Below are 19,034 nucleotides of genomic sequence, written 5' to 3'. Positions count from 1 at the left end.
AAATCATTTAATCAGAGACGAAGCCTAAAAAAAATGTACTTCAAGTGTCCCAAGATTATTTTAAAACATGTCTGAATGAAGTGAGTTGACGAAGACGGTAACTACATGTATGTTCACATTCAGCTCAGCTGCTGTCGACTTGTGTCATTTCCAGAGTTAACTAAATCACCATTGAAGCACAGCTGTGGTGAGATAAATGTGTTCTGACAGTGTTTGTGCCCCAACAGCAGACTCGCCTTACCAGTAGAGGTCAGTGAAGTCTTGTTTGATCCCTCAGAGTCTACACATTCACACTCACACACACACAAGGAATTTCAACCTGCATTGCTCTCAAAGCCATTTAATCAATAACTTGTCGCATTTTGAATTTACAGCCACCACAAAACATGCGTCTTGTTTTTTCCCTCACCTAATGTGTTAATGTATCTCACAATCAATGTCATAAACCAGTGGGTGGCTCATAAATACATAGTATTTTTTTGCTGAAATCAATACGGACAAATAATTTCCTTCCTGGAGGCGTGGAAAAAGGCCAACATGTGAGGCTGCTCTATTAAGTCCTGCTGGCTTCACTTAAAACATTGTTGAACACACCTGAGTGTAAAATGTGGTTGTGCGCTTGGCTGACTTAACAGTTGTGTGTGTGAGTTAACTGCACTTCGATCAATAGCCCTTTGGAGTGAGGATGGGGGGGAAAGCCCATTGAATTAATGGCATCTATAAAGCTGGCCTGGTCACATTAAACAAGTCTACCGTGTCTGCAGTGCTGTCACTAGGATGGGGGGGTGGCGTTGGTGGAAGCCCTTGGATAAAAACCATTCAGGATGATCACATCATGTTAGACCTGACAGCAAAAAGCTGAATATGATTTTTGGATTTAAATGGTATTTTTCTTTCTTTTGTATGAGGATCATTTTAAACTAAATTAAATGCAGCTCTGGGTTCATTTCAATGAAATTAAAACATCTGTACGAAGCTATATTTCTGTATCATTACTCTCACAACCCTTTCATCTGTTCTAGGCGTCCTGCTGAAGGCTTAGTGAATTACTTTTAATTAAAAACCATAAATTACCCAGTTGTAACGCCTACTCTAGCTGATTTATTTCTTTTTGGAAGGCTCATACTGCGTCGTGTGTGGAAATAATGGCATCACACTGAAATCCTAAAACTCACAGTCTGATGGTTGAACTGCACAAGCAATCTGTTCTGCTTTCACAGCTTCCTCTCTGGGTGTTACTTCTGTGTAGCTCTGCTATTTACGTTCAGTCTTTAAGGGGGAAAGGATGAAATAGAGACACCTTTGTTAAAAGTTTCCAATTTTTTCCCCCCCGCAGTAAACGAGTGCCAAAATAGGTGTGCGAAGAGCCAGATCTTTGTCCTTTAAGGTCTGACAGCTGTAGCTGAAAATATTTTAAGGCTACTTTTGATAAAATAAAATAAAATAAAATCCCATTTTACAAAGAATGCCTTTTTGAAATATGGAGGCTTATATTCAGTCCCATAATATAAAAAGGATTTGCCCTCATTTGGATATTGTAATAATTTACATAATTCCAGAAATCCTGACAGCCTGCCTTCTTCTGTTACCTGAATAATAAACTCATCCAGAATCCCAAGATAAAAAGCAACCATCTGTCTTCTTTATTCAAATGCGTGTCCTCAGACTCAGGGTACAGACACACCGTCCAATATATGACAGCAGTGGGTATCTACTTCCCTTTGATTTAAACGGATAGTGATTAATTTTTCATCTGAAGGGATGGCACGTGTTTTCTGAAGCTATGGAGCCAGCATGGCTGCAGAGAGAGAAATAGGGGAGAGAGAGAGAGAGAGGTTTCCAGATGTCACAATGAGATTCAGTGCATGAATAAGGTCACAGTTTGAGAGGTATGCCTGCAGACGCCTGTCTCTGTGCCAGCCAGCGCTCTTTATTCTGCTGCAGATACAGGAGGCAGCGTGCAGTGCATCCATCTGAATCCCACTCAGTGCACATTTCATTTGTTACTCTGCTATATTTTGCCCATGCATTAATGAATGCCATACTGCCCTCTTATGTCATATTCCCCTCAGTGATCGAGCACATTGAGTGCAGTGCACCAAAAAAAAAAAACATGGTGAATGATGAGCCTTTGGCTACAGCACGAGTATTATGCAAGCACTGAACAAAATACAAAATTTTTTTTTTTTTTTTTTTTTTTGCTGCATTCAGAAATGTCGTCTTAAAAATATATATATATTTAGTAAATCTTTAAATTCATCTCTAAATATACTGGTTATAAAACAAACTGGATAAAAAACAAACTATATAATCTAGGATATTAGTTTTTATAGGTTGAAACTATGGTGAATATAATTCACTATTTTTGATAGGAATGACAGTTCTTTAATATTTCACTAACCACTTTTTTAATAATTCAATAACAAGTACCGGTAATAATTAAAAACACTGATCAAATAATTGTGTACATGAGTCTGTATAATGAGGTTTTTCCTTTTCCTTTCTGAGCGTTCTTGTAAAAAAATCAAAATAAACTAATTTGGCTGTGATTTCATGTTAAGCAACAAGGGGGAACACATTTAATGGGAGTTAAATATTTTATATGCAATAAATATAACATGAGTAGTTACATGAATGATAGGAATATGATTTCTATCACAGTGAAGGAATTAAAAACTAATAACTCGATTGACTCATACAGTATTTGCCACATATGTTCATGGTAAGGCCTTTATTTTTTAAAAAATACAAAATATTATACAAGATTTTTTAGTATCATCAAACAACAGAAGTCATAAAAACTGAAGAAACACAGCATAAAACTAGTATATAAAATAGAAAGGGAACTAATAATATGAACATTTGGATTGGATGCAGTGGTTAACAGTTTGATAAACCTGGGTTTAATTCCCAATCTGCATGTTCTCGCTGAGCATCTGTAGGGTTTTTTGTTTTTTTATTCCTAGAACTCTGCTTTTGCCCCAGAGTGATAAACATTTGTGGTCACATGGCGTCTCTAAATTGACAGTATTTGATGGAGTGTTGGTCCTAGAATAGAATTGTTGGCTGCCTCCTGCACTTTGCTGCAATTATACACAAGATTGGATGTATTTAGCAACATGTTGGTTTTTAAGTTGATTTATTAGAGGTGGGAGATAATCCTATAATGTGTTTTTGAACCTTGAATAAAGAATCTCCACAAACCTTTTCTGGAGTTGAGCTTCATTCTCATAAGTTGATACTTAATGGGGCGGCGTTAAACACCACAATATTCCTTTGGCCACTACTTGATTAGGTAGATTTTCCTGTGTAATAAATAGATAAACATTAAATTTAATAAATAGGTTTGGTTACAGGTAAATAAATGGATCAACTTAAGTTTTTTTGTGTGTGCAGTAAACAGTACATTTCTCTAAATAAACAAAACTGACTTTTATTCTTAGCCTTTTGATACAGAAGCACTGAAAAACCTGTAAAAGACAGATAACTTCACCTACTGTTCATACACATTATGTAATAATGCATGTGTTTAGGAAAACAAGTAGTTTTATCCAGTAGAAAGATGGAAACTCTGATTTCAGATTTAGAAAACAAATTCAAATGCAGTGAAAATGTATCCCTACTAAAATACAGAAGGTGCATCAGAAAGTATTATCAACCTGCCTGTAGTTATGTTACAGCTTTATTGAAATGAGGGAATTACATTCAAATAATAACATGTAAACCATCAAAACAGTTAAACATTGTACTTTTTATTTGGTTTTGAATTGTGTGTGTGTTTGTCCAGTCTGGTTTTCTGTCTTGTCTGTTTTTTTTTTTCTTCATTCTCCTTTACATAAACAATAATTCTTTATTAAAATTGGAAGAAAAAAAACAAACACGTTTCCATATTACAAGTCAATAAATACAATACATACACTAAGTTGCATATTAAATAAATTTAACATAAATCAAAATTGTGTTTTATATACAAAGCATTAATGGATTTTACATATTTCAAAGACTGTATATTTTCTCTGCTTTAGGTTTGGTTTTCAATTTTAGTGAGTTAATTTGTATTTGAAATCAAATTGTTGTATATTAAAAACATATAATTACCTTACATTACTGCCCAATTCCTCCTTTTTATTCTGCAAAAAGTTGTATTTCTTTCTCCTTTTTTCCACCTGGGATCTTGAACGTACTACAGCGCTTATATTTACGCCCATTGAAGAAAGAGGCGTGGTTTGGAGACGCTCCTCCCTTTTATTACTATATATGGTCATTGAGCGGAGCGTTGATTGACAGTGGGTAGCAGCTGCTGAGTCGCTCAGACATGGCGGAGGATACAGTGTAAGTGAGGATCAGCCGTGGACTTACGTGAGTTTTCCCCTGCAGGTGTGTCGCAAAGGGCGCATGAAATGATTCACAAGAGGAGGAAAAACGCACTCGGTTCAAGTGTTCTCCTGAAGGAAAGCGAAAAGCGTCCGGAGCTGCTACACGATAGTAAGATGGGAAAATGTATCGCTGTTTAGTGCAGTCAACAGCCTTGGGCAACAAATATGGCTTCTTGTGCCTTTTCCAATATGCTATAAAGATTGATATCCCGTGTAACCCGATGTCGTGCTGGCTCAGGGGAACTTCAGCTTGCCGCCATAAGTTGAGTTCAGTAATCGCTCGGTACTTTTGATCAGCGAGGATATTACGTGTTGGGTTTAGCTGGGGGAAGCTACGGAACTACAGCGGAGGGCAGCAATGGAGCCAAAGCACAAAGAGTTGCTGGACCAGTGCCACCAGAACTTATTGGAGTCCATCACGGATGCAGACCGGCTCATCGAGCTGCTCATCGTGTCCGGGACTTTGAGTCAACTGGACCGGTTCGAGCTGGACCAGAACTGCTCGTCCAGCGCAGAGAAAGTGGACCACCTTCTGAAGATGCTGATGAACAAGGAGAGCGACCATTTCCTCGACCTGTGTGTGGCCCTGGAGAAGGCTTACCCTGACCTGTACGCTGCCCTCTTCAGCAGCAACGTTCCCGTGGACCACAACACCGGTAAGAGCTGCCTCTACAGCCTCTCTGCTGGAGCTAGTCCACGGGTGAGCCGACCACTATGGGTGGTCTAATGCATGCCTACATCAGTGAGGCCTTAACCCTATCAATTCTACTAGCTATTGGCTTTTATGCTGCAGGATATTATAACAAAGGTGCATATGTAGAGGTTGCATTGGAACATGCAATCAGAGGTCCCTGAATGCAGCAGCATGCTTAGTTCAAATACCAAGGATTGGAGGTTTTACACTGATGCAGTAGCTTTGAGTCTTTTTTTTTTTTCTCCAATATGTGCTGATTATTGTTCCTTAATGTAGTCTTTTCGTATCTGTGTAAGGATTTACATTAAACTGCAACTATCAACTCTCATTTGCTGGTTGTTCTTATGGTACATTAGGTAGCTGGATGTGTTTCCATGACAACAGCCTTACCTACTGACATGGGTCTAAGGCTACTACGTGTATCTACACACATCCCACCTCTGCATAGCAATGCTTGTTGTACCCATCAGAGAATCTGATAATAAATAATAGTAAATAATATTTTTCATATTGAACTGTCCATGTCCACACATTAGGTGCATCTACCTCAGCAGATATGCACAGAGACAAAAAACAACATAAATAAAATCAACTATACATGCATTAAGTTATATATGAAATGAAAATGGTACAATAAAGTTGATTAAACCTAAATTAAAAATTGTGTTTTTTAATATACAGAGGGCACTAATTTCAAAGATTGTGTATAATTTCTCTCCTTTAGTAAGTTTGATCAATTTTAGTGAGTTTCAATAACATTATCATTTGTTTAAGTAGAATTTAAAGTTGCGGAATTACTTTAACATCTGATTTTTGTAGATTAAAAAAAACAAAAAACTTACCTTAGCATAGAATTACATTACTGCCCAATTCCTCATTTTTATTCTGCAATAATAAGTATCAAAATGTGTCCTCCTTTCCACCCGGGATATTGAACATACTACGGCTCTTATCTTTACGCCATTGGTACATTAGGTAGCTGGATGTGTTTCCATGACAACTGACATGGGTCCAAGACTACTACATGCATCTATCTACACACATCCCACCTCTGCACGGCCATGCTTGTATCCATCAGAGAATCCGATGTGGTGTTTGAGAGTAAATGATATTTTTCATATTGAGCTGTCCTTGTCCTCACATTAGGTGCATCTACCTCAGCAGATCTGCACAGAGACAAAGGGTGGCCAAGAGTTTAAAAAAAAGCAGAGGTCTAGTTTAGCCTGTTTTGCTTTTGTCTCAATGACTGAAACCAGTGGCTTACTCACTACCAGCACACTGTGGCCCGAGGGCTCGGATGCAGATCAACCATGAAGCTTAAAAGAATAGACAAAAATGCAAACTAATGATTTTTTTAAACACATATTACATAACATGTAAAACTCTTATGAGATTTAGTTGTAGCCTTATGATGAGGTGGCATTTTTAGTCTTAATAAGTCAACATAAGCAGGTAATAACCACCTCTGCAGGTTACCACTGTTGTCCAATAGTGTGTAGCTGTAAAAACTTTGGCATTATCTGGATTTGCCAACATGGATTTGTGTTTTTTCCTCACATGCTTTTAGATAAGTTTTATTGTCTACTGTGTTGAGCCAGTGAGCTATAGCTATTATCTTGGAGTTATCCAGACAAAGGATTGAGGCCAGTTCTTAGCTTTTGCAGGTGTTAATGGGGCCTATAAAATCTATTTTATTTTTTTCCACGTTCTCTGTTTTCCACATTATTATTTTTTTTTAATTGTTTTTTTTTTTTCCAAAAAAAAGAAAAAAAAATTAGTTTAACTCCTGTGAGGAAACAAAACAAATACCAATATATATATAAAAAGGAAAACCATAATTAAGCAAAAACGTATGTGTGGCATGCTCCGTATTTTGGAGTCAGTGATGATTTGCTTAGTTTTTTTTTTTTTTGGCAGTTTAGACGGTGTTTCTGGTGATTTAGACGGTGTTTGAAGCGGCCAGGACAGGAGGGGGGGGTGGGTGGTTCACCTAATGAGTGGTCCACGGAAATCTTTCACCCTGACAAACATTCTTTGCCTCACGGTGACAGCGTTTCATTCACATTCTGTCAATTTCCGTGTTCAACAGTGGATTTTCAGAATCAGAATCAGAATCAGAAATGTTTTATTGGCCATGTACAGTTTTAAGGAAAGTACATGGAATTTGACTTGGTGGTTGGTGCACAAAACAAACAACAAAAAGAAATAAAAACAAAACAACAAATAACAACCCAGCAACAATAATAATAATAATAATGATAAATATAAAGGATGAGGGATAAATAAAGGATAGATAGAGAATAAAGGATAAATAGGATAAATATAAATATATATATACAGTGCAGCAGATATCAAGCTGGTGGAGGTGGTGATCGGGTGGGGGGGGGGGGGTTCAGTGGGTGACTTGGGGTGTGTTCATGTGGATGGTGGCAGAGGGAAAGAAGCTGTTTTGTGTCTGGAGGTTCTGGTCCTGATGGACCGAAACCTCCTACCAGAAGGGAGAGATTGAAACAGTTTATGACCGGGGTGGGAGGGGCCACAGTCTTTCATTGGTCGATTCCAAGATTCTGTCCGTGATACCGTTAACGTGGATTTTATAGGACCCTGTATAAACTCTCTTTGACCGTGTACATCAGGGGCATCAAACTTCTTTTAGTTCAGGGGCCAAACACGGAGCCAAACTGAGCTACAGATTTTATGGGGGAAAATGAGTAATTTCAACATTATTATACCTTAGTTTGCACTTGTATGTATACATACAACACTAAATATGGAAGAAACTGACACTATCCAAGCAATAAGTGATAGATATCAGTCCCAACATGATCTTCACTTCAAATTTCCTATATTTTGGGACCAATTTTTATTTAATCAAGGGGAGTGTTATGTAATAATGAATGGATTTTGTATGAATGTTGAGTTTTTCAACAGTTGACATTAAAAAGGTTTGCAATCGTGCGATATAATTACAGAGAAAACTGTAAGCCCTCGCAAATATTGTTGAGTTTCATTTCCACAATGATTCATGTTTTCTCTGTCATTTTTACTTTCTCCTGTGGGCCAAATTGGAAGCTCCAAAGGGTCAGATTTGGCCCTCGGGCCATGAGTTTGACACTAATGTTAATGCTTCATTCTGACTTTAGAGTTTATCACCTTTGCTGTCACTTTTAACCACGAACAGTGCAAGGCTGAAAACAAGCTGCATTCAGAGCTCCATCATCTACCAGAGAGATGCAGTTCATAGGGGTAGTGCTTCTGCTATGGATGCTGGGAGTGAAAAGAGGGGATTTCAGTCTGATTAGTTAAACTGATTTCAACTCGTCTTCCTCTCATGCCGCCTGCCTGCTCCTTCTTCTCAGATGTGCCTTCAATGTCAGCTGAGCCTTTCAACACACGCACATGTATGAAATCATCCAAAGACGCATCCTCCTCGCCTCAGAGAAAAAGCACAGAAACCCTCAAAATAATTGCCCAAATGTTGAGTCTCTGTAAATTTGTACTGATTCTCTTGCATATCCCATTACCATAGAGAGCACACAAACAAATATTCTATTATTAATCTATAGAGTTGTGCACCAGTATGCCAAAAGAACTTTGGTTCACCCTTCATAAAAAAAACAAAAAAAAACCTACAGTACTTTTGAAGAAACTGCTGTGCTGTGATTCACTCCTGAATCCCAATCCATGAAATGACACTGAAACAGAATTTTTGTTGGTGCTGGTTGGTACGTTGCATTATGTGGACAATACTATTCCAGACAGATTTAAACGTACTGCAGGAGAAGGTTACCAGAATTCTCCTTGACCGGATGATGAGTTGATCAGTGTATGTTCTGATTATTGGATTTTCTGTTCAGAAAATAAAATTAAAAAAAAAACAAAAAAAAAATGGTGGTTATTTAATTTTTTAATTCAAAAACTAAGATTAAAATTCAAGGTCGAGAAGGGACAAAGCTTTACAAACTGGTTTATGATTCCAAAAAACAAAGTGAATTGTTAGACAGAAACAAAAATACCACTTTTTTTTTTCTGTTGGTGCGACCGGAAGTTGCAGTTTTCAAAGTAAGAGCGTGTATGAGGACGGTCCTGCATTTCTGCCAAAATATGACTTCTACCCGTGGTTTCCCTAGCCCAGGCTAAAATGTCTTTGGAACCTTACTCTTACATGATTTGTTTTCATGTCCTCTTTTAGGGTTGGGAAACAAAAAATCGGATGCTGATTTTTAAAATTGATTCTTCTTCCCTGAATCAATTTTTTTCTCTCAATATTTAATTGATATTTTTCTTATTGTATTTTTCAAATTTCGTGGACAAGCACTGAGTGGCAGCCTAACTACTGAGCATGTTGACCAGCTGCTGTCCCTACATAAAAACCTTAACACTCCCAAGCTCTAGCTTGATGAATATTAACGATATCAGTTGACCAACTTCAAAAAGGTCCATACAAATTTGTTGTTTTCTACATGTTTAGTTTACTTCCTTTCTAATGGAGGTTTTATTTTGTTATTTATTTCAGCTGAAATAATAATAAATCAGTGAATGACTGAATGTGGTGTTTGGATAAGGAAAAAAAAAAACGTGATCGTCACTGTAGAATCGCAATACTTGTAAAATCAGGATTGCAATTTAAATCGAATCAGGATTAAAATCGAATCGTGTAAAAATGGTATCGTCCCAGCCCTATCCTCTTCCCTTTGACACATTATTTAAAAAAAAAAACAAAAAAAAAAACATACTGATCCACGCCATCAACTTGTGTTACACAGCAGCGTCAAAATTCTTTCTTTCTCCTTCACAGCCCTGTCCTCAAATGCGCTATTACTTTGAAAACGGCAACTTCCAGTCACACAAGAAGGGACTCTTCTTGACCCTTATAATAAAAAATGCTATGAATTCCAACCTTAATTTTTGAATTTTAAAATGAAAATGTGTTTTTTAGTATCCTTTTCTGAACAGACCAAAGCATACACTGACCCTTGTTAACAATTTTCATCCTCTGATCTGTATTTTCTTTTGTATCATGTGTTGGTTTCTACTTCCATTTGCATCCATTTTTTGTTTTATTTCAACCTCTGTCGCTTGTTTTTTTTTTTTTTTTTCCTTTCTTTTCCATGATTCATTATTTTTCTTTTCCCACTACTGGGTGGTTTCATAAACACAGAGACATAGCGGGGAGACACAGGAGGGAGATAGAAAGACAGAGCAAGAGCGAGCGAGACAACAGGCCTTTTGTTGAGAAGTTGAGCAGACCCAAAGTGCCTTGTCAGCAGCTTGCTCTGTGTACAACAGCGGAGGACATAGGCCAGTGTTTTTGTGTTATGTGAAGGGGTGCTCTCCTCTCTGTCAATGGGTTTCTGTCCCACTCCATAAACCACTGTGGATGGACAGAATGAGTTATGACCCTGATCTAGCTTTTAAATATGTCCCGACAGGCCGACTTGGCTTAACTTTCTTCCTCACTCTGTTTGTGTCAGCATTTGTCACCTGGTGACGCAGACTGTCACTCACCTTGTCTCCACTCTCTCCTTCCCTCTCTCTGTAGCTCAATGCGACATTACCCCCCTTTTTTTTCCAGAGAAAACATCAGCTGGTCTTTATTTAACATGTGAAAATGTAGATCACTGCAGAAAAGGTTTTGTAGTGTAATTGCTTCTAAAGTGAAGCATTATATTTCTGTATTTTCCCCAAATACATAATGCATAGCTCTAACAAAAATGCAGCACGAAAAGGCAACAACAAAGCTTTTATTTCTTAGTTATTACAATATTCGTACACCCTGCAGAGCTTTTATTTAGTATTAGAAATTAGTCTTTGTCTAATGCAAAAGTGGCAACAATAAATGAATGTACTTGAAAGTTTTTCCTGTGGTAAAGTGAGCCAAAGGTTTCTGTAAAGATGTCTAGTTGGTGAACCTTCCTTTAGATGGGTTAAGCATTGTTAACACTATCTATATTCCTGTCAGTAGTGTTTCTCACTAAATCAATGTGGACCTTGGATGCACAATAGAGTAGATCTCGCCTTCGCACTGAGGCTCTCCTGTTCAAATGTCTGTTTCTCTCAAATACTTTTTTTTCCAATTTTAAATAGTAATTTCTTCCACATCAGTTTCTTGTAGCAACCTCCCCCCTGCACGTGCTAACCAAATCCAAGTGAAAATGAGCTTCATTACCCTTTCACACATCCTTACAGTTTGTAATTTCCACACATGGGAGAGTCATGTCAATATCAAGTAATTTTCCAGCCATATGAAGTCATGGGAATGATCGTATTCTCATCACCATGACCTCCTCATAGTTTTTATTACTGTATTTTCATTTCTCCTACTCAACCAAAGTTGTCCTCTCTCCATTATGTTGTGTTACATTTTCATCCCAGTCATTTGTTGCTCTACTTTTCTACAAGTGTCTTTCAGGGTGTGTCATGTGACCTCAGATTAACTCTGAGCTGCTCTCCTTTATAATAATAATGAACATTAAACATGGCTCGTCCTTTTGTAATAAAATAGAAATCAAAACAGTAGATAAATCGCCCTTGAGTAGCTTGAGTGAAACAAAAACAATTGCACAAATGGTCGAAATGGTTCTTAAAACGATTTAAATGCATGTGTTCCACTGAGCCACCTCACATTTTAATGATCGGTTCAGTGGGTTGTGTTTGTCTTGTCAGGATGACGCACAAGTCAGGAATATTTTTTGGATAACATTTCTGCCAACAGTAACGCCATGAGGTCTGGCTTCATTAAAATAAGGTTTACTCAATTGTAAAAGGTTCAAATCCTTTCCATGTGTCACTAAGGTTTAGCATCATTGGTTGTATGCAGGGACGGCACTTACGGTATTCCATGAAGTAAGAGGAAAAACTCGGCATGATTACTTCTAAACCCGTGATTGTGTGTATGTTTAACTATTCTGGTCCTTCTTCAGTTGTTCTGTCAGAATAAGGATGTGATTTAATCACTGTATCATCCCAACACATGATAAGGTAATGATTTCTGTACCAACAGTCACAGCAGCATATCGATTTCTTTAGACACCTAAACATGTTGACAGTTTTCTCCACCTTTTTTTTTTGCTTTTGACAAAACTCCAGGTAATAGCTCAGTGAGCAGGAACAAATTATGTCTTTTTTTTTGCTGAACAAGGGCTATTTTGGGTCTTATTATAGATCACTGATGATAGTCCAGGTTAGATAACGCTGAGGCCGAAGATTACGTCAGTGCTTCTAAGACAGATCTGCTCAAATTGTCTATTTTTAAGGTTGCAGTTTTCAACTGATTTTGCTTCTGTACCAGCCTTCATCTCTTGATGAGAAGTCTTTAGTTGAGGAAAATTTCTGAACAAACAGTTACCAGTATGCTGCATTTGGATGTAATGCATTTATTGCACAGATGTAGTTGTGAATTCAGTTTATGTTGCTGTTTTTTTCCAGAAAAATCCTAAAAAAAAAAACCTTGTCTGACTAAACAAAACCTTATCATATAATTAAAGAGATTGTCTTCTCCATCTAAATAAATCTCCTCCAACAAAAAAGGGGCAAACATCTACAATGCTTTGAAAACCATGTCCCTACCCACCAATAGGTGTTTAAGATGACCAAATGTCTTAGATTGTTTGGATTTTGACTTGAGAGAATGTTTCTTGTTTCAAGACCTGCCACTGAGCAGACCTACTTCTGAGTGGAAAAAGGTGGGTAGTGTACGATTGACTAAACCAGGAGGAACAAAGAGATCTGAATCAGGGGATGTGCGTGCGTTGGAGTAATCCTAGCTCGTGGAGTCATCACATTGGATGGCTTCATGTTTGTATTCCATGTGGACTTCTTAAACCCAATGACTAAGCCTTTACCACAGCAGTTGAGCTTTACTCACTCAGGATCCAGAACTCTGGTCTGTGTGGTCTTTTCTCATTTCTTTGCCAGACGTTTGCCTCCATTCACAGTTTACATGGGAAATAGATTTGAAAAAGATTGAGACTTTTTTTCTTGGCAGATTTGCTGGAATGACAACTGTATATTAAATATTGTCCAAATATGTAGTATGTGTGATGAAGCAGTAAAAGCTACCATTTCCTTTAGAATTTTTTTTAAATTCTGGATCACTTTGCAAGTAATTATAAATATATTTGGAATTTTCTTGTTTTCTTCTATATAAACAAACCAAATACACTACATGAGCCTGGAATAAATACAGCGCCCACGATGGTAAGGTGAAACATTATATTGCACTTGAAGTTTGGACACATTATAATTTATGCCACACATGCTAATAATATTGCGAAAGAGACACCCACATTACATTTTATTTTCTATCTTTCTTCCTTGCTTATTTTATGGACAATATAATAAACCTGCAATATTTTTTCTCTTTCCGTTGCATCATTCATTGATCTGAAAGGACCACAAATTATTTAATGACTGTCAATCAGCCAGTCATGTGATTGCTTCATTTGGAGACACCTGGAAACATTTAATGAGATGATAACCTGTGGGAAGGCCAGCACAAGTATCCCAATGAATTGTCCATCAGCATTTCTTATGTTATTTACAAATTTACCGGTTCAAGATGGGACAAAACTGAATGCATTTTATTATATACGTAATATTTTATCTGTGCCGTCCTTGGAGGGTGGCAAGTGCCACGTCGATGAGATGACTTCTGTCCACGCTGGTCAGACTGGTGTTCAACTATTTTCATAGTATGTACAATGTAAATCTACGAGGGATGTAACGATTCACTCAACTCCCAATACGATACGATTCTCTCAAGATTTATTTTACAAAATGGGACTGTAGTCAAATGACTTAAAAATATTCCTTTTTTTGGGGGGAAAAAAACTAGAAAATACTGTATTATTTTTCTTTTATTTTTAATTGTCAAAATAATCTCTTGATAAACTATTCAAAACAATGCAATTTAACTAAAAATAAATCTTGAATGAAATAAATAAAGGAATAATACAATTGAAGAAGAAGCTTATTAATTTAAATTCTGGTTCTATAGTAAACAATGCAAAACTGCATATTAGTTCTTTTTCTTTTTAAAAGTGCAACTGAAAATGTATTTTTGCCTTAACAATTGGACTTTAAAAAATCTAGCAGTGAAGAAGAGATGCTATGCTAGCAGACAGAGCTAATAGAAAAACGTGACTTTTACAGATAATCACGTAATATTACAAATATTCTTTCGATGCTAAAGGGGTAAGGAATCATTTATTAACATGTAAGAGTAGAAGGCGGCCAGAAAGAAAATAGTAGCAGATTCCGCCCGCCGGTACACTGCTGGACAAGAAAAGGGATAAATATATAGCGCCCTCTGCTGTTTAAAAAAGTACTGCGATTCAATTTTCAAAGTATCGATGAATCGATTTTTAACTGCCTTACGATTAATCGTTACATCCCTAAAATCCACAGTTACAAGCGTAAAACAAGCTGTCTTCTATCCAGAGTTCGGTGAAATGTGCATTAGTGGATTGATACCCAAACCGTTCAGAGTTCAGACACATTTTGAAATGATGCTCGGCTTCAGGATGGGTTCGGTCATATCAGCTCCATAAGGCATTTTACATTAAAAAGTGCTTATGTTGGAAGCCAATGGGCTTGTTTCACTGGATGCTAGCATCTCCCTTCTCCTTGGTTATAAAGCCGAGCGATCTCCCATCCAAAGTCAGGACTTCATGCACTTAAAAATGCTTAAGCGCAAACAGGAGAATATGGCCTCAATGGTTTTATTTTAAATTTATTTAATTTCCTATACAAGTTGAAGCTGTATTATAGGTATGTGTTTGAAATTCATTCAACATTTATTGAAATGCTTGACGGTTTGTTTAATCACATAGCGTAGCATTCTTTTTTGAAAATCTATGAAGCTGTGCTTGTTTTGCATGTCTGATATCTTATTTCTTGCCAACCATGTCAATATAGCTAGGAGGCTCAACCGGCTGCGATTGTATGGGACAAATTTTTTGTATAGTGAGGTGTCAATGCAGGCGCCTTGTAAAGTCTGAGTCTTTGGTAAATAACTACCGCAGCATGTGTGGAGCAATCCACCTGTCTTCTTTGACTGAGCAGGTTTGATCAGTCTGGAGCATAAAACAAACAATTGGAAAGTGCACGATTTTGATTTAGGCATACAACTGTCATCACATCAGAATAGAAGTCAGTGTTGACATGGTTTTTACCTGCTTATTGACTTAGAATTTTGTATTAGAGTAGTATTTTGAGAAGTATACCATATTGTGCAGGTTGACCCATGATAGATTATAATCTCACCCAAAAATTACCAAAGACTAAGTGAAGATGGAATTGGAAACCACAAAAGACATGTAATTGATAGTAGAAGTAGTATTCATTGAGGAATTGATAGTGTTGAAGAGTGAGAGAATTATTATTCACGTCTTTCTTTGAAAAGGCACTCCTCCACCAGCCTCTCAATTCATATGCTTTTTCTTCACCATGCTGCAGAATTTATTATTCGTCTCATCCACTTTCACCATGGCAACGTGTGTCATTTAACTCTTTGTGATCATCTGTTTTGTGATGCTCAAGTGAATTGCTGAGTTTTGGGGAAGAGCATTGCGTTATTAGATAAGACTAACCTTTTCGAACGTTTGTTAAAATTTGAGAAAACGCTGTCATTTTTGACAGAAATTGCGGGCATTTTTTTAGTCTGTATATGGAGTTTAGCCGAAACTACCATTGTAATTATGTTTAAGTCTGGCACACAGTGAGCTTTTATTGCATTCATTGACTTGGGTAATTTGACCACAACCTTCCTATGTGCGTCTTTGGTACCAGTTCAAAATGTGGGTAAACAATACTTTAAAGCCCACATTGATTTACACAAATATTTATTTGTTCACATTGCAAACATATTGTTGGCGATAAGCTACATCTGAAGTCGCAACTGTTTGGAGTTCTGGCTAATAATAGAATTGCTGTTAAACTGCGCAGAATGGCCTGACCACAACCGTATTAAGTTATCCATGCATACATTGTTTTACACAAGGAAAATTGCATAATGCCTCGTGTCAAGGTAAGATTCCCCAACCCTCTTCTGCTCTAACAATACTGGGTAATTTCTGAGCCATTAGTTGTAAAAGCCGCCACACTGCCAAAAACGTTAACTTCTGTGCTTATGGCATGCAAATTTCCGTACAATATTTTTTCCAATGGGTAATTGCAAGCTTCATTTGAGAGAGAGATTGGCATTTCATTTTATTTTACTGCTTCTTTTGCTGCAAACATTAGTCTAATTGAGCTAAAATGATTGCAGTAAAAAGAATAATTAAAAATTCCATCAAATAACCAAAAATGACCTCAAAGGAATCGGTGCTCAATCATTTTAGAAATGTTTTCTAAATTTATAGCAACCACTTTTAACAGATAAAATACCTTCATCAGATCTGTAAGGTTAAATGATGTAGAGTGTGGTATCAGCTTAATGTAGCTGTTGCTAACATCATGCAGTTAGTGCAACAAGAACTCTGATATCAAGTTGCCTAAAGAAGAAGTTTATTATCGTCACCCCTGGCCACTGCTGCCAACCCTGTGCAGCATTTCCAAGAGTCTTATTCCATAGCCAAGCAGAGCTGATTTAAGAATTCTCAGTGGCTCACGTCTCTTTCCTTTGAAACCTTGTCAGTCATGCACTGGGTTCAAGAAGTCAGTTGTTGATTCTGAACGTTGTCGTGGAATTAAGCCTGAGCCGTTTTTGTAGCTGTGCTGATTGTTGAGCAGCAAAGCCGAACAGCCCCTCTCCTTCTCATCGAGTCTGATGGAACAATATGAAATCAAAGCTGCATGCTTTGAACACTTTGCAGACTAAGTGTGGAGCATTGGGAAGCGTCAGAACAGATTAAAAGCCAATCTGCTGTTTGTGCCTTGCTGGTTTTCTCAGCCTCTTCCTTTTTACTTCTTATTTTCCATCCTCATCTCTTTACTCCAATCTCCTCTTATCTCTTGTTACGACTTTGTGATCTTACTTTCATCTATTCCAGCTTCTTCCTTTGCCATCCTGCTCCTCCTTCCACCCCCTACCCCTCCTCCATCTGCACGGCCCAAGATGGTGTAGCTCGGTCACACACAGCTCATAGTTAATTAGACTTGGCCATGTCACACACTGTGGATAGCAGCCAGAGCAATACCTACAACCCATGGGGAGGCAAAGACATAGATGGAGAACTACAATATTTGGTTTTCCTCTATAGCTAACTGTGACAAATCAGATTTGTTGGTTTTGTTCACATTTGATTTTGGTCCTTGTATTGTATTTTAGACCAAAATGGAAATATTTCTCTGAAGACTAATGCATACAACACAGTCTATAATGATCTGTGCAGAGCGCTCTCTGCTTTCTATACCTGCTGGGTGACCATTTGCAGCTTGTTGTTCCCTTATTAATACTTGAGTGAAAAAGAAGTCCCTTTTTGAGTGTGGTTCTAAAATCTAGTGAATTGTTTCTGTATTTTTAAACACATGAATACACTACCAATGCTGTTTGCTGCAGTGCAAGTAAAAATACACCTTCAAATCTGCTTGTTTTGATGGCTGTGTTTGTGGCTGAGTCGGCAGTATAACAAGGATCTACATAGTCTCTCCTATGGATTGCATTTCTGTGTGAAATATCCCCACAGCTTAGCGGTGTGTACAGCTATTCAGATAGGGAGTCTTTTCTCTTATTCTACCCTTCTCCCACTGTCTCTCCCTCTCTGTGGTTGACATAAACAGAGAAAATCCCATTTCAGCCGTGACATTGAGCCTGTGTAGCAGAAACATACAGGGACTATACATCAAAGTGAGGCCGAGTGCACCAAGAGGGGAAGGGAAGCTTAATGACGACTGCAGTCTGGAGTGGTAATAAAGAGCCGCTAAGAAGGAGTGTTGAAGTTATTATTCAAAGTGTAAACCTAGCTACAAATTTATTATACAAGCTGGGTAGGGAAACATGGAGCCGACTGTGTGAGATTTATTTCTTTTCAGTGTACTGGCAATTATTTCATCCAAGTGTGGAAGCGCTACATAAAGTTGTTGGACGTGGATGCCATGTACACAAGGTATTATCGCTAAGGATGCACTGATCGATCTGTCGGCCAATTGATTGGTGAAAATTTTCCTAATTTTGGGAATTATGCATATGAAACCGATCTTTTCTATCTCCGCAAAGGCCTTAAAATCGGTAATGCAGTCAGCCACTGTCCCCTTCTGCTGTGAGAAGACTGACAGGCCCGCCCACCAGGTCATGTGTGCATGTGCATGTGTGCGCATGTCTGCTACACAAAATAACAACAACCAGGGCACGTTTAGCTTAGCATGTCGGCAGTTCAGCAGTATTACACAGAAAAGAGAGCAAAGGATTGCAATGTGTAATTTCTGTAATGCAGAAACAAGTCTTGGTGCAGTTGCAAACTAAACGCTACCTCATTCACCATTTAAGAAACCACCACACTGCAGCATTTGAAGCTAGCAGTCAAGCTAGTGCTATAGCTAGCGGACCAAAGAGCCAGATGTCTGAGAGCGCTTATCTGTAGGGGTGTCCCGATACAACTTTTTCACTTCCGATACAATACCGATATTGCAGCCTTGCGTATTGGCCGATATCGATACGATACCAGCACGAATCATACATACTTTTATTACTAATTTTGTATTGTGGAATGTTAGAAAAGGCTTGATCAAGTGATGTTACTCAAACCAAGAACAATAGTCAGCAACCGTAGGTATGAGAAAAACCTTCAACATAATATCTACAGTATTCTATAATTGAAAAAATATAATATATATCGGAGATTTTAGATGCAGTCCGATAAAATCTGATATTCGTTTTCTGGCTGATATCCAATATCAATATCGGATCGGGACACTCCCACTTATCAGTGAAAATATACAAGGGACTGTAATGAGAGCACAACTAACATGTGCCATGTTCTTTCTGTCATTACCCGTTGACTTATAAAAATGTTACACTTGCT

The 19,034-nt window shown here is 37.7% G+C and overlaps 1 protein-coding gene across 3 annotated transcripts in view; it reads left to right on the top strand.

Annotated features, from left to right (window-relative positions):
- The first annotated feature begins 4,287 nt into the window (after window positions 1-4,287).
- The window catches only part of dlg5a (discs, large homolog 5a (Drosophila)), a 46,782-nt gene continuing 32,035 nt past the window's right edge, over window positions 4,288-19,034 (top strand). For all 3 annotated transcript variants that reach the window (XM_028468190.1, XM_028468191.1, XM_028468189.1), the window contains exon 1: window positions 4,288-5,032. In XM_028468190.1, coding sequence (XP_028323991.1) covers window positions 4,735-5,032 — 298 coding nt within the window. In that variant the 5' untranslated portion in view covers window positions 4,288-4,734. The remainder of the gene's footprint in view (window positions 5,033-19,034) is intronic.

Source organism: Gouania willdenowi, chromosome 15 (genome assembly GCF_900634775.1).
Source record: "Gouania willdenowi chromosome 15, fGouWil2.1, whole genome shotgun sequence".
In the NCBI taxonomy this organism is placed as follows: domain Eukaryota; kingdom Metazoa; phylum Chordata; class Actinopteri; order Blenniiformes; family Gobiesocidae; genus Gouania; species Gouania willdenowi.
Note: the sequence above shows the minus strand (reverse complement) of the source record. Positions and strands in the feature narration are given on the sequence as shown.